Source organism: Phascolarctos cinereus, unplaced genomic scaffold (assembly GCF_003287225.1).
Source record: "Phascolarctos cinereus isolate Bilbo 61053 unplaced genomic scaffold, phaCin_HiC Scaffold_4;HRSCAF=312, whole genome shotgun sequence".
Lineage (NCBI taxonomy): Eukaryota > Metazoa > Chordata > Mammalia > Diprotodontia > Phascolarctidae > Phascolarctos > Phascolarctos cinereus.
Genome location: NW_027555847.1, coordinates 81,506,549 through 81,522,071, shown reverse-complemented (window position 1 = coordinate 81,522,071; position 15,523 = coordinate 81,506,549). Strand labels below are relative to the sequence as shown.

At 44.4% G+C, this 15,523-nt stretch overlaps 1 protein-coding gene across 1 annotated transcript; it reads right to left on the bottom strand.

The window, feature by feature from the left end:
* Positions 1-2,040: 2,040 nt before the first annotated feature.
* Positions 2,041-13,841, bottom strand: LOC144456763 (uncharacterized). Its single transcript, XM_078152274.1, has 4 exons — positions 13,658-13,841; positions 8,442-8,568; positions 5,205-5,363; positions 2,041-3,560 (listed from the first exon to the last, which is right to left on the bottom strand). Exons 1-4 carry the CDS (start codon positions 13,679-13,681, stop codon positions 2,857-2,859), a joined length of 1,014 nt encoding a protein of 337 aa, XP_078008400.1. The 5' UTR covers positions 13,682-13,841; the 3' UTR covers positions 2,041-2,856.
* Between the last annotated feature and the right edge of the window lie 1,682 nt (positions 13,842-15,523).

Here is a 15,523-nt window from a genome sequence, read left to right as displayed (position 1 = left end):
CCGCTCTGGTGGTGCTTCAAGTACACTTGTAACTGATCTGACCGAACGCAGCAGAATCCCCCACACATACCTGTGCTAGGACCGTGGAGACAATGCTTTGAATGGTGGGGCAGAGGCGGGAAGAGGAGATTGCTCTTAATAAGGAGTGGGCTGTCAGTGAGGGTAAACTGCCCTTAAGAAGTACGGCGGGGGCGGCGGCTAGGCGCAGTAGATAGAACTGCGGCCTTGGAGTCAGAAGGACTTGAAATCAAATGCGGCCGCAGACACTTGACACTTACTATCTGTGTGTCCCTGGGCAAGTCACTTAACCCCAATTGCGTCACCAAAAAACAAAACAAAACAAAAAACCCCCACGAAGTAGGGCAGTGAAGGAAAGGAATAAATGAGGCTCCTTGAATGGGTCACATAGATTGTGGACTAAATATAAATAAGGAGAGAGTAAATAGATATTTTGAGGTGGAAAGTGACGTAGAAGGCAGTAGGTGGGGTTGTGAAGGAGCGCAATCGGATCTCTGTACAGTACAAAACAAGTTCAGGTGCCTTCTCCAGCTGGGTTAGCCCAGATGTGCTTCATCCCGGAGCCACCATCCACCATGACTTGCCATCGTGGGCATCTTGCTCTCTGCTCCACCATTACACCAGTGCCTCTCCCACCCCTGCTTTTCACTTCCATGCGCAGGACCCAAAATCCAACCAACCCTCCTGGGAATGGTGCGCCAATCCGCAACTCTGGCTCCACTCACAATTCCTGACTGCCATACCAAAGCTTCCTTCCTTGGCCATCCCTCTGGAGGAGTGCTGTATAAGCTCCCTGAGGGCTGGGCTGCCTCAGGTTTTTGTCTCCCCACTGCCAAGCACAGTTCCTGACACATAACAGGCACTTAATAAATAAATGTTTGCTGATTGATGAACATATACTGGGGCTTGAAGAGCACCTGGAAGAAACAACTGCTACAAGAAATAAAATAGAAAGCCACTACCTGGCATAAATTAAAGTTAGTTAGAATACAATTGGAAGATACCATGAATTTGTCCTGGGATCAGCGACAGGGTTTTAGAACTTTCTACAGAGATACTCGTCCCAGCAGCAGGAAGGGACAAAGGGACAAAATGGACTGTGAAAGTGATGGGCAGCTGAGGACTGTTAAAGAGACCTGGGAGTGTGCAGGAAGACAGGTCATAGCACACTGGCCATGAGGACAACGAGGAGTCACTGAAGTATTCCTAAGAGGGGAATGATGTGACAAAATGGTGCTTGAGAAAAAAATGAATAATGCAGCTCCATTCTGAAGGGCTAGCCTAGGTAGAGATTTAAGGCAGAGGGAGATCAGAGCTGGCAGATATCCACTATTTTGGGCTGTGATGTGCACTAAGTTTTTTGAAGGGCCTGGCTCCATAAATATTAGCAGAATGAATTGTGAATAAAATGCTCATTTCATTTTCACAAGATTTCCAATGTTTGATTGATCCTGACCACAAACTTGTGAGGTAGGTCTGCAGGTATTATTTGCATCGTAGGGGAGCAAATTAAAGTTCTGAGGTTAAATGCCTTTCCTGTGGTTACGGAGCTAACAAGGTAAAATAAGTGATTCAAACTCATGCCTCTCCAACTTCAAATCCAGTCTTTTTCTACAGCATCATGTCCCTCCCCCCCCCTGCAAAAACTAGTTTCCTCAATATTACCCTTGGGGAAATTTTTGTGCTTTTTTCCCAGCCACATTGGTGGACTTTCCCAGCCCATTTTTCGCCTGAAATGTCTCCTCTCTTTCTTTTCAATGCAGCTCAGAGTACTCCAGTACTTCCCAGACAAATATCACCCAGCTCTACCTCTGCACTGTTTATGTCCATGGTAATGGCTGAAGGGGGTTTAGCTGTATTCACTTGTGATTAGGTTTCTTTATCTACCTCTGGCTGGGAAAGCAGGACTAGCTCCTATTTCCGTTGTTTCCTTGCTCAGTGTAGTAGGGAGTTTTTCTCAAGTTGAGGAGATTTTGTGTAGGTGATACAGAGCTCGTTGACTTGTCATACAAACCAATCAGCTCAAACTCAGAGATGTTTTATTTACTGTTGTGTCATTAACAAACTACAGCAAAAAATAAAAACAAAAACCACCTCAGCAACCAATGCCTCAAATACAATTGTATTCATTCAAGACTACATTCTACAAGGGCCACAAAGGGCCCATGTGACCATCAGCCTTCTCTGTTTGGGTCTGAGGTGGGCAGGAGGAGGACACCTGTCCTGTCACACTATTCTGTGCTCAGGGTTCTCTCTTGAGCTTTCAAGGGGAACTTCTTTGGTTTTTAGGGAGTGCTGAGTGAGAAGGGATTTGCCAATACAAGGGTACTGTGACATGAAGAGGTGATAACTTCTTCAGAGCTAGCTTATGAGGCACATGAGAACACCAGTCTCATTCTCAGTTATGCAGCTATTCTCAGTTACATAAGTTTGTTTTTGAACAACAACAAAAAAACCAGCATCACAGTTTGATCACCAGCTTTATCGGCCAGACTTCACTGAATAGTTGAAAAGCTGCCTTACTAACAAGGTACTTAACTTCTGCTTGGCTCCAGAGAGAACTGTGAAAAACTCATGGAAGTCATGGGGAGCCTGATTCTAAGGCAATCTAAGTAAGAACTTCCCAGCCATCAGAGCTATCCCAGACGGACTATGGCCTGCCTCATGAGGTAGTAAGTTTCCTGTTACTAGAGGTATTCCAGCAGAGGTCTAAAGACCACTGGTCAAAGATGTTGTAGAGAGCTTGGATTAGATATTATCTGAAGTCCCTTCCCACTGTAACTCTTTGACTTGACTTGGGTATTTGATATCCACCCCTTGTATGCTAGAGGTTTTCTTTTAACTCCAATCAAGGTCCATCAGTCCACACAGTAGGCCCTTGTAGTGCTGTTTCTTGGTGTGCACCTTCACGTGGGCTGTGAGCTTAGACTGCTTGGGAAATGCCTTATTGCACTCGCTGCAGCAGAATGATCTGGCTTTGCTGTGTATTCGCAAGTGACCCTTCATGTCTGCTTTCAGGCGAAAGGTCTTGCCACACTCTGGGCACTCGAAGGGCCTCTCCCCCGTGTGCAATCTGATGTGCTCAGTGAGATGACAATGTTTGGTGAAGCCCTTACCGCATTCACTGCAGGAGAAAGGCCTTTCCCCGCTGTGCCGGCGCTGGTGGGCCTTCATGTCAGCTTTCACTCGGAAGCTCTTGTCACACTCCGGGCACTGAAAGGGCCTTTCCCCTGTGTGCAGGGGCAAGTGCCTGAGCAGATGGCCCTTCTGGTGGAAGCTCTTGTCACACTCTGGGCACTGGAAGGGCCTCTCCCCCGTGTGCAGGCGCTGGTGCCTGAGCAGTCGGTCCTTCCGGCCATAGTTTTTGTTGCACTCAGTACAGAAGAATGGCTTCTTCTCTCTGTGTACCCTGATGTGATTGGCTAGCTGAGACTTGTGGGTGAAGCCCTTGTTACACTCAGTACAGCGGAATGGTAACAGCCAAGATGAGCTCTGGTTTTGAAGGTTTTCCTGCTCTTTCGAACTTGAAGATCTAGAATTCCCTGGAATTAAAAACAAAAAATTCTGTTAATATTCATGGCTGTGCCACGTCAAAGCTAAGGGACTTACTACATTATTAACATGTATTTTATATGCACGCACACACACACACACTCTCTCTCTCCCAATTTCAAGGGGTTATTGTGTCAGTCAAAGGTAGATCACACAATCCTTTGTAACTTATAAAGCACTATATAAATGTAAGGCATTACTATTTTTGGAAGCAAATTAACTTCTCCACATCTTTAGCAAAGTTAGACACTGACTGAGCTGTCCTAAAAATCCAAAATTTCATTGCCAGAGATGCTCTTGCTTTGCCCCTAAATTGATTTTTTCATTTCATTATCAAGACCAAGTACAAACAGACTGCTCAGACCCTTTTCTCTACTCTTGATCCCTCATTACATGTGACAAAGTTAAAGATCTGAATCCACCTGTCTACTAACATCAAGCCCTGAGTCCACAGATTTCTCTCTTGAAGGCAGTCAGTCACATGAATTAAAATACTCCGGAAGGCTTGAGTATACTGTGGCTACATCTTCCCCAGTCTCCAATGAGACTCATGGAGGTTAGACAGGGAGACTCAGGGACAGTGTTAATCTCAAAAATTCTACCACAAAGTTCAAGGAGAGTTTACAGGAAGATCTTCCTCCAGAAGATTGGTGGGTCTCCAGGTCTTTATTATATAAACCTCATGTGATTCTTACAGCAATTCTGTGAGGTAATGCTTTATATGTTGTGCAAGTATTGCCATCTCTGTTTCACAGAAGAGGAAATTACAGCTCAGAGAGATTCAATAGATTGTGGTCATTGGTACAGGTGGGAGTATAACTCAAGTTATACTGAATGCAGTGAGCTCCTTCCACGATACCATGTTGCTTCTCTTATGGACCTTGAAAAAAAAAGGATCAGGAAGAATCACCTTGTTACATTCTACTTCTTTTGCAAATTCAAAGCTGACAATTCAATTTTGCTCCTGAGCCAAAGTCTGTTGAAAATATTTTTTTCTCCAGATTCCTACTGATCTGGAACAAATATTTCTAGCAGAACATTATGGCTACTGACAGAGGTGGATCTACCCTTTGGGGAAGGAAATTAGATGCTTAAGGATTTTGTCTCTTGTGAGGAATAAAGGCGTAGGCCTTCCCCCCTTCCATTTTTATCACATATATGTCATTTATTAAAAGCAGAGTCAAAATTCCACTGACAGTTGAACAGAACTATATGTCTTTTCCTTCCTGCCTTGTGGAGCTAACTAGGAACTCGATGCTTCCTCACCCTGGAGCAGAGTCTTCTGTTTTAGTGATCTAGTTCCTGGTTTATTTAGCCACTGGAAGGCAACAGCAAAAAAGAAGCAAGACATCTTCTACCATGACAAATTTCTTTTTCAGAAGTTAAATTTCAGGTTTCTGAAACAAGAAAAACAGGACAGAGCTCCTGTCGGTATATGACACACATGACAGTGAAGTTGTTTCAGGCCTGGAGTGCTGACCAGCCAATCTCTTCACCTGCTCTCTTGAAGACCAGTCCTGCCCTGACATCAAACCCCAGCTCAGATGGACACGAAAGGACGATTTAAGTCCCAGAAAGAGGAGAATCAGAATGTGTCCTCCTCAGTTTCACTGCTTTCACTTTTTCTCACTCACCAGGAAACAGCTGCCCCTGTGTGCTCTTCATGTCAGGATGCTCATCAGCCCTGGAACCAATGGCCAGTCCTCTTGTGTGCAAGTGTCCCCCATCTCTGATGAATGGCTCTTCCCCTTGCTCAATCTGTGTTATCAAGTCTGGTTTGGGAATGGCATAGCCTGGGCAAAGGCCACAAAACAGCAATTAAGTTTATTTTTCTTATGATCCCTAGAACCACAAGTTTTGGGAACACGTATAACAAATGAGGACTTTATGGTGCTATAAAGCAGAATGACTGACTGTACCCTGGCATTAGGTTCTTAGAGTGATGCCCAACCTATCTAAGCTGTGATTGAGTTAACTTCTTTACATTTCTCTCTCTCTTTTTTTAGGCATTTGGGGTTAAGTGACTTGACCAGGGTCACACAGCTAGTTAAGTGTCAAGTGTTTGGTCTGAGGCCGGTTTTGAACTCAGGTCCTCCTGACTTCAGGGCCAGTGCTCTATCCACTGCGCCACCTAGCTGTCCCTTCACATCTCTTAAAGTACAGCACTGTACGTGGTAATTAAATTATAATTATTTTTTATTTTTTAAGTTCCTTGATAGCCACTTGAGGCGACTCAACATGTGGAGACTGTCATAAAAACACTCTTTGAATGACGGTGCCTTGAAAACAACCGGCCAAATGTTTCCTCCTGCTCTTGGTGATAAATTTCCATCACCGTCTGGCTCAAATGGACGGACTGTCCTGCTCAGAGTCGAGGATCTGCCCCACATCAAGTCATATTTATATGTTTTAAAGTCTACAAAAACCTCATGAGGCAGATAGACCAAGTGGCTATTATTCCCATTTTAAACACAAAGAAACTGAAATGCAAAGAGATAAAGTTACTTGCTTGTGGTCATTTTAAGTATAGGGGCTGAGACATGCAACACAGATCTGCTAACCCCAGCCCCTACCCTTTTCAGTCAGTCAGTTAATAAATACCGAGTATGTGTGAGGCACTGTGCTAAGCACTGACGATACAAAAGAAAGGCAAAAGACAGACCTGCCCTCGAGTAGCTCATAGCTTAATTGGGGAGACAACATACAAACAACTGTGTACAAACAAGATATACACAGGACAAATCAGGGATAATCAACTGAGGGAAGGCACTGGCATTAAGGGAGATCAGGAAAGGTTCCCTGTAGACGGTGGGATTTTAGGTGAGACTTGAAGGAAGCCCGAGAAGTCAGAAGGCAGAGATGAGGAGGAAAAGCATTCCTGGCATGGGGAACAGGCAGTGAAAATGCCTATTTTTAGTCAGGAGATGGAGTATGTTGGCCAAGAAAGAATAAGGAGGCCAATGTTACTGGACCACAGAGTATGTAGGAGTGAGTAAGGTATAAGCAGACTGGAAAGGCTGGGTTATAACGGACTTTAAATATTAAGCTGTGGATTTCTACTATACTGGGCTGTCTTCAAGCCTGTCCAAGCCACCCTTCTTAAGTTTCAAATGAAGTAGGATGGTGTTGTATAGGGGAAATTTGATGGCAGAGTTTGCTGCGGTCTAGGTTTTCATTTTGACTCCTTCAAACCTAGCTTTCATTCTGACCACTCTGCTGAAACTGGTCCCGTGAAGGTCACTGGCTAAAATGATCAGCCACTACTCATTTCACCTTCTCTTTGGGCTCTTTGAAGACTTTGGCAAACAAACCTTTCTTTTGAAAATTCCTTGACCAGCCTCCTCTAGGAAGCATTTCCAACCTATTCCAACCCACAGGAATTTTCCCCTCTTCTGGACACTGCAGCCTTACGGCTGGTAGTGTCAGCTTCACTTCATGACAACCCTTGCATCCTTGAATTTATCTCTTGCACTGTAATTCAGAAGAAAGTGTGGCAGACTGGGCAGAGTGCTAGGTAGAGAAGTCCCAAGAGTTAGAACCTGTTGCTGACACTTTATGGGGAGCCAAGAGCAAGCTAAACTCTCTGAGCTCCACATAACACCCCCAGAATGGACGTTCTGGTACCAGAGGGAAGGGGGGTGGGCAGAAGGCTGGATCTGGAGGTGTAAGTGACACTAGCTGTGGGAACCTGGGCAATTTTCTAAAGTTTATCTACTAAATCAAGCTATGCATTTCCCCATGTGCACACATTCTCAGCTCTTTACTATTTATATTTATATCCTCTGCTTACGTTTTAGGTTTCTTCAAAGAGACCACTAGTTCCTGAAGAGTTAGCAGGTTGTGTGTTTTATCCTGAGAAGCAGAGTGGCCTACAGCAGTGGTGTTGAAACGCAAATAGAAACAGATCCCAGCTGGCAGAACACTGACTTAGAAAACCTTAAATTAACATTATCTATGTTGTGTTGTATTTTTATTTTGTTAAACGTTTCCCAATTACATTTTAATCTGGTTCCCCAGTGGCAGTGTGTTTGATACCTCTTGATAAAAGATAGAGAAAACTAGATCTGGAGTCTGGAAGATCTGGGTTCAGGTTTTCTCTCTCTTTTTCTCCCTTCCCATGTCTAACTACATACATACACATGTGCACACATATACATATATGTACATATATAAATTTCTATATATTTCTATATATTGAATGTAGTACTCTTCACACAGTAGGGCTATATTTGTCAGTCACAGAAGGTTAATTTTCCTTTATGGCACATAGTAAAGCAGGAAGCCTGTGTAAAATTCTGGTTGCTGTTTTGGACAAAAAGGGTCCTAAAATTTAGAAGATATAAAGCTGTTAAAAGGAAAAAGTGAGGAGATGCACTTCAGGATGGAAAACTTGAGTTGTCATTTGTTTTGTGGGTATTCATGAGACATTTACAGAACTGCAAAGGAGACGATGGCTCTCAATGAGAAAAGTGGCCTGAGATTGCACTTCTGAGAGAGAGCGCCATGAGCCAAGCAAAAGACACAGACACCACCAACAATACAGGAAAATGCTGCAGGGCGGATATTTTACTTGATAGGACAGAGCCAGCATGGTGACAAGTTAGACCAGCATGACAGCCTGAGCATGTACAGTAACCAACACCTTTAATTTCTAGGCGAGCTTTGATGGCAGTTATATGTTACAGTTTCATTTCTGTCTTTGCATTCCTAACACCTACCACCTTAACACATGTAATGAATTGAACTGAACTGAATAATTACCTGTCTATATGCATTAAGCTCTATGCACTCAACCTAGATGAACTTTTGAGGTCTCTTCCAGTATCTTATTCTATAAGACACCCTCAAAATTCCTCATGAAAACATCTTACCCAGTGAGACCAAGGTCTCATAATTGGTTTTCACTACATCTTTGTAAAGCTCCTTCTGCCACTCCTCCAAGGTCCTCCACTCTTCCTCCGTGAAATACATGGTCACATCATAAAATGTCACAGGTACCTGGAACCACAAGCATAAAACATATTTACCTTCACTCTTCATCACTAATTCAGAAACAGCTTTTTCTTAAATTCCATTTTTATATCTTTCATTTTTCTGTTGCTATCATTTCTGAAAATAGTCCCTCTTTCTCCAATTCAGTAAACCATCCCTTGTAACAAACAAAACCAACCAACATATGAAGAAATGAAAAAGCATTTATTAAGTGCTTATGATATGCCAGGTACGGTGCTAAGCACTTGGGACAAAAATGCAAAAAAGCACTTACTTTCCCCTGGGGGAGGACAGCATATAGGGGTGGACAGGGAGGGGTGTTTTGGTACAGAAAAATCACAAGGATGGTGAGTCATAGGGTAATTGATTGATATAGCTCCAATCAAGACTGCAGGACTCCAAGGTGGTGTCAGGTCCAAGGCAAGAGGGCAGTGTAACAGGAAAATGGCAATGGTATCTGACATGACACCCATAGTCTCCCGCTTTTGAAAAGTGGGGAGATGGGTGGATCTTCCCAGATTTTCTTTGGGGTCACTATAATTTAGTTTCTTTTCTATTCTTTCCATTTAAGTTGTTATCATTGTGTATACTATTTTCATGGTTCTGCTTACTTCACTGCATCACTTCAGAAACCTGCTTTCAATTTCATTCCTTTCACATATGGTGGATGTTACAAACTGATTTCCACAAAATGTATTTTTATCATTTTAAAGTTTACTTTGATTGCAGCCCACAAGAAGGCTTGGGTGTAAATACATCTTCCAAGAAAACAAGGGCTCTTTTTTCAAGTGCAATAATAATGCTGGTGGCAGATGCTCAAATAAAGTAATTTACATTGTGAAAAAACCTGAGACAAATTATCCCAGAGAAACAAAATTTCTCAGGGATATCCTGAGAGTCTTGGGAAAGTTATATCTCTTCATACCTGTTTCCTCATCTATAAAATGGGGCAGCTGTACTATAAGATCTTTAAGCTCCTTTTTGGCTCTAAAATGAAAAATCCTGCTCTGATGTCTCACCCTGCTCCTCTCTATCAAATCCAACCCAGGGCCAGGGACCAGACACTAATCCTCTTGCCATCTTGACCTTCTGCCCTGGCCACCTCAGCACAAGACATTGGTTTATGCTTTACTGAAAACACTGAGACCATCTACCCTAACCTCCCTCTACATTCTACATATTAAAATCCCTACAGTATCACCCCCATTCTCTCCTCCTTTGCTCTAGTCTTAGAAGAAATGCCAAGGCCTCTACTTGTGCCATTGTTACAATCCCCCTCCTGTGTACTCTGGGAGCTTCAATTCTTCCCATTCTCCCTTATTTTTGGCCTCTCCTTATCTCCTGGTTCCTCCCCTGCTGCCCACGTTTAGATTTCACACCTGATTCCACTCTCTCCTCCTGCTAGTCATCCATCTCTCTTATCTGTACTCATTGCCTTTACTTCCTTGACTCCTACCCCTTTCTCCACCTCACCACTTAACTCATCCTCTTCTCTGGATCTAACAATCTTTCCTCAGCTCCTGTCCTCTTGGCCCACATGCAGTGTCATCCCCTGATGACACGCCCCCTCCTCTGGGGTGCTCTCTTCGGGGGTTGTCATGACACTGTTCTTCTGGTAGCCTCCTTTTTGTCTAACCACTTCTCAGTCTCTTTGCAGGATTGTTTTCCAAGTCCTGCCCCATAAGTGTGACGGTATTTTAGGTTTTAGCCCTGAGTATTTCTTGTTCTGCACTCTTATTGATCTCATCAATTTGCACATGTCAACTCTTTTTTATATAGGTAATTTCCCAATCTACATATTCAGCCTCCTATCTCTCTTGAGCTCTCCATTCCATATCATCTGTTTGCAGGAGATCTCCACCTGGACAGTTCATAGGTATCTCAAACTCAGCATGTTTAAAACAGAACTTGTTATCTTTTCCCCAAACCTACTCTTCCTTATAATATTTTTATTTCTATTTGAAGGGTATGATCATTCTTCCAGAAAACCTAGGTATATCATGCTGGAGCTATCCTTGACTCTTCACTCTTCCTCATTCCAAGAATATCTAATTAGTCACCAAGTTCTCTGTGGTAAGTCAGATGAACAGAATGGTCCCTTTCCCTTATTCAGTATCAATCAAATCTAACATGTTGATGACGGACAATAAAATAAAAACAACAAGCATTTAAAGTTGCAGGAAGGTCCATTAGGGAGCCAGACATAATTCAAGTACTCTCAAAGACTGACCCATACAGCAAGAAAACTGGATAGAAATAAAAATATTTTGGAAAAGGAATGATTAAATCTGAGAAAATTCAGTATAAAAGATGATGTCACTTTGTCCTTCTGATGAACAGGACCCAAACAGATTCATAAAGTGGCTTAATAATTTTCAATCACAAAAGCTATAGAGTCAATTCCTGTTCTTTTAAAGGGGGAAAAAGTTCTGTGAAAAAGATCTCTGAGCACTCTCCAACTTAGTTGGATTGCTTCTCCTAAAATCTCAAATCATAATTCATTAAAGCCTGAAATGTGGAAATAGGAATTCTATTTCCTTTGGGGTGTATGTATTGATTCACTTTTCAGAGCATAGGCAGTATTTACCTGAGGAATTCATAATTCTTGCATTCAAAGTTGAATCATTTATTCTCATATTTAAGTAGCCTACTACATAAAAAAAACTCCAGTGCCCCTATTACCTCTAGGATGAAATATGAAGTTTTCTCTCTGTTTGGCATGTAAAGCTCTTTACAACATGTCCCCTTCCTATCATTTTAGTTTTCATACACATTACTCATCTCCTGGCACTCTGACATGCTGTCTTCTCTTCACGAAGGATGTGCCGTGTCCCATCTCCGTGCCTTTGCACTGGCTGTGCCCCTGCCTGGAATGCTCTCCTTCCTCATTTCTGCCTCTTTGAATCCCTGGCTTTTTTCAATATTCAGCTGAACCATCCATCTTCTGGAGGACACCTTTCCCGTTTCTACCCTGAGACCCCAAACCCCAGGTGAGAATGCCTTATCCTTTAAAGTTTCCTAGTATGGTATCTACTTTTATCTTGTATATACGCATATTTGTGTACACATTGTCTCCTTCATTAGAATATAAATTCCCTGAGGGCAGGGGCTGTTTCATTTTTGTCTTTGTTCCCCCTGTGCTTAGCAGAATGCCAGCACTTGAAAAGCGAACAGTAAAATACCTGATTGATTTGAAAGGCAGTTTGTGAAGGGGGCAGACAAGAAAGGGAGTAGGCAGGGAGAGACCAAAGTGGACAGCAGGGTCCAGAAAGGCTTCCTGAGGAGGTGAATCTTGACCTGGAGCCCTTCTAAGGAGTGACCAGGCTTGGACGAAGCACGATTGGAAGAAGAATGGCCAAGTGTCTCTGTTGCCAGAGCTTGGGGGTTGACAAACACCCATCACACTCTGGTCTGAACCACTTGGACAGAATATGCTTGGGCCAGGTGGGGGCCACTCAGCTGAGAACCTCCCACTGCCCAAGGCACCTGGATATGGTCTTGAATGCTCCTTCCACTACACTTTTGGGTGGTGGCATCACTTTTAGGGACCCCTGTGTTCCTGCCCTGAGGAGCCTGCTTTAGCCTTCCTGAAACCATAGACCCAGGCTTGTTTTAAAGCCAGGCAGTTACTAAATAGCTGGGGAGTGTACAGAGAAAATGGTGGGGGGGAGGTGAACCTGGAAACAGTAATGGGGAGCAAGGAGTATTCCAGCTCCCCCAGCTAAACCAGGTTCCACTCAAACTGGCAGGTGATGTTCCCTGCACATGCTATTCTACCTCTGGCCTCCACACCATTAGACGGTTTCCTATGTGTGGAACATTCCTTGTCCTTCTACTCATCCATAACTTTCCTAAATTCTTTTGTTTTGAGCAAGAATGCCAAAATCCACAGAATTTAGCTCCTCCAGTAATTTGTCTATTTGCTCGTATTCAGAAAAAGAATCTCACTATAAAGTACTAGCTAAGTTAACTCATTACTTAAAAATCTGGTGATTCTTAGAACCTTCTGCCCCTTTGGTATTTTGGGGCTTGATAAAATCAGGATATTATCTACCACAAGTATTATCTGGGGGATGCTGCCATCTATAGTGAACCCTTCTTCCATCGGGACTCGAATATTCTCCTTAACAGAGGTCAACTCCTCCAGCTAATGAATGAATTGTTTCTCTCAGCTGATGGTTTTTTTTTTGCCTCGGTTGATATTGATAACCAGAGCTTCATTGAACAAAGTCCTCTCTGCTGACACTTGTTTCGCGGCACTTATTAAGATGGAGATGAGACACCTTGCTGGGGGGTAACATATAAGGCTGCATTCCGCTCTGCAAACAAATACTTTTTAATAGTCTACGGGAGCAAACAGCGAGATCCTACGTCTGTACACAGGTGGTTTCCGGGCTTTTCTAGGGAGGACCTTTTTTAGTGTCAGTGTCTTCGCCCCCCTCGCACAGAGTAGGCGCTTAATAAATGCTCGCTCTGCTTCCCACTCCCAGCGGGGTGCTCGCTCCCTGACTCTCGGGGTTCTCACCTGCTAAGGGGGCGGGGTGGCTGAGAAGGGCTGCAGGCCGCTGGCGGATTTCAATTTTATTTCGCCAGCTGCCACGATCAGAAAAATTCATTCCCACGTGGCCGCCCGGCCGGGCCCGTCCTTGAAAAGTTGGTTCGGGGCGGCCAGGCCTACGTTGGAGGCCGGGCCCGCCTTCCCAAAGCCCCTTCCCTCCCTTTCCCTGGGAGGCTGCCTGCGGGCCGCGGCCTCTGCCATTCCACCCCGAAGCTTGGGGCAAGGGGGATGACCACAGGGAGGCCTGGATTCAAATCCGCGTCAGTTTTGTGTCATTAGCTCCGACTCCGTCTCTCTAGGCCTCAGTTTCCCTTTCTGTAAAACGAGGGGGTGGGGCCTCCACGGCTTCTCCTAGGTCCCTCCCAGCTCTGGATCTGCGATCCTCGGGTGCCGGGCCCAGAGGCCGGGAGCTGGCCCTCCCGCAGGCCGCGAGCCCTCCCCGAGAGCTCCGCCTCCCTCCCGCCTCTGGTCCCCGGCCTCCTGCCCCGCCCTCCGGCCTCTGCGGCCCGGCCCCGGGAGGGCGGGGGCCGGTCTTACCGGAGCAGGCGCCCCCGGGGCCATGGCCTCTTCGTCTCCTCCGGCCCAGAGCCGGCTATCGGGCGAGCCCGGAACGGCCCCGCGGTCAGTCCACCGCGCCGGCCCCAAGCGCCGACCCCGCGCTGCACCCGGGCCACGCGCCCCGTCGGCCGAGGGGAGGGGCCTCCCTTCCCCGTCTCGAGACCCCTCCACCCTCCGCCCTCACAGCGCCCCCTGAGGCCGGAGGGGAAACGCCCCTGAGAAGGACCCCGCCCCAGCGCCGCCCCGCGCCTCCTGCCTGGGCTTCTCCAGGGCCGCGGGTCCTTTCCATCCAGTTCTGACCCGCTGCTGGCCTGCATTCACCAGCTTCAATTCTATTGAAAGAACAAAACAAAACAAAATACTATGTGCAAAAAACACAGTGCTAGGCACTGGAGAGACAAAAAAACTTGAGTGTCTTCAAGGAGCTAACATTCTACTGGTAGGAGATACAACAAAGAAATAGACACAATTATGCATTATATGTATATGTGTGTGTGTGTGTATATATATATACATATATATATATAAAGATATATACTGTTATGCATAACATATGCATAAAGTTTAAGAAGCCCTGGTCTGGGGAAGTTTTTTCTGGTTCAAGTTGTGCTTTGATCACTATTCCTTAATGGGGAAGGAGTGTCCCAAGCTATGCATCCAAGTCATGACTCCCTTTCCCACCAGGTGACAATTCCACAATGAATATATATGGCAAATAAATCCACGCATCCAAACAGATATCAAACAGAAATCTAGAGAAAGTGTAGATGTGAAGATAAATGCCAGATAATACATAGCATGAACACCCCTCTCACTGAGAGTGAAATAGCTCAGCTCAACCAAGAGAGCCTCAGGCCTCAAGTTTCTAACATTGTTACAAAACTCAACTCTTTACACTCCGGGAATATCCCTCATATTCAGCAGCTGACCTCTTTTCCTGCATAAGCGTGGAGCCCAAAGCCATCTGGCAAAATCTGCAACCCTCCTTTGCTTTCAAACATTTATGCACCTATACTTTCCTTTCCACCCTAAAATAGCTGTGTCTGCACCTCCATCACCACTCCACAACAAGCTCCTCTACATCTTGGCTTCTACCAGAGTGGTTTTTTTTTCTTCCTCTAAGAACTTGAGGAGAGTCTGGAAAAGCATATCTTCTCTCTGCAAGCTGGAAGCCTGAGCTTCTTTCAAGCTCTCACCAGCTCCTCCCTTCACTAAGCAAGACCTTGTGAGTGATTTCAGTTCAGATAATCACACCGTGCCTCCTTAGCTCCCTTAAACAATTAGATAACCCCACTCAACTTTCTTTTCCTTCTCTCACTAGCATCTTTCTCTTATAATTTTATCTTATCTTACTTTTGTTTTTGGCTTGCCAACTACTTTCTCTTTGAATCTTTCTTCCTTAGGGCTCTTACTCTGGTGTACTTTTTTAGAATGTCCTCCTTAAATCAAATTGTTCTCTAACTTTAAAAAATTTTTTCCCCAAATTTCTCCTCCTTAATCACTAGCCTTCTTCATGATTCCAACACCCTCCAAAACACCTTAATGATTATTAATAAAAACAACTTTAAAAGACTTGAGAACTCTGACCAAGCACTCCCAAGAAACTGATGATAAAGCATGTTACCTAATTCCTAAAAGAGGTGATACATCGAAGGTACAGAATTAAGCATACATGTTTGGCAAATAGTTGGATTTGTTTTTACCTTACTATGCTTGTTTGTTACAAGAAATGTGAACTTTTTTATTTAGGAAGGATTTTGGGGGGAAGATGTGGGCTACTGATAGTATTACCCTCCAAAAGAAAAGAGGATTATTGAAACATTTTAAGAAAAACATAAGAAGTTC

What these genes read in the sequence shown, in the direction of transcription:
- LOC144456763 (XM_078152274.1), bottom strand. Translation starts at nt 13,681, where the DNA reads ATGGCCCCGGGGGCGCCTGCTCCG. An exon ending in TGAGACCTTGGTCTCACTGG is followed by an intron (nt 5,364 to 8,441) that starts GTAAGATGTTTT and finishes GCCTTTGCCCAG; the next exon opens with GCTATGCCATTCCCAAACCA. An exon ending in ACAGGGGCAGCTGTTTCCTG is followed by an intron (nt 3,561 to 5,204) that starts GTGAGTGAGAAA and finishes TTTTAATTCCAG; the next exon opens with GGAATTCTAGATCTTCAAGT.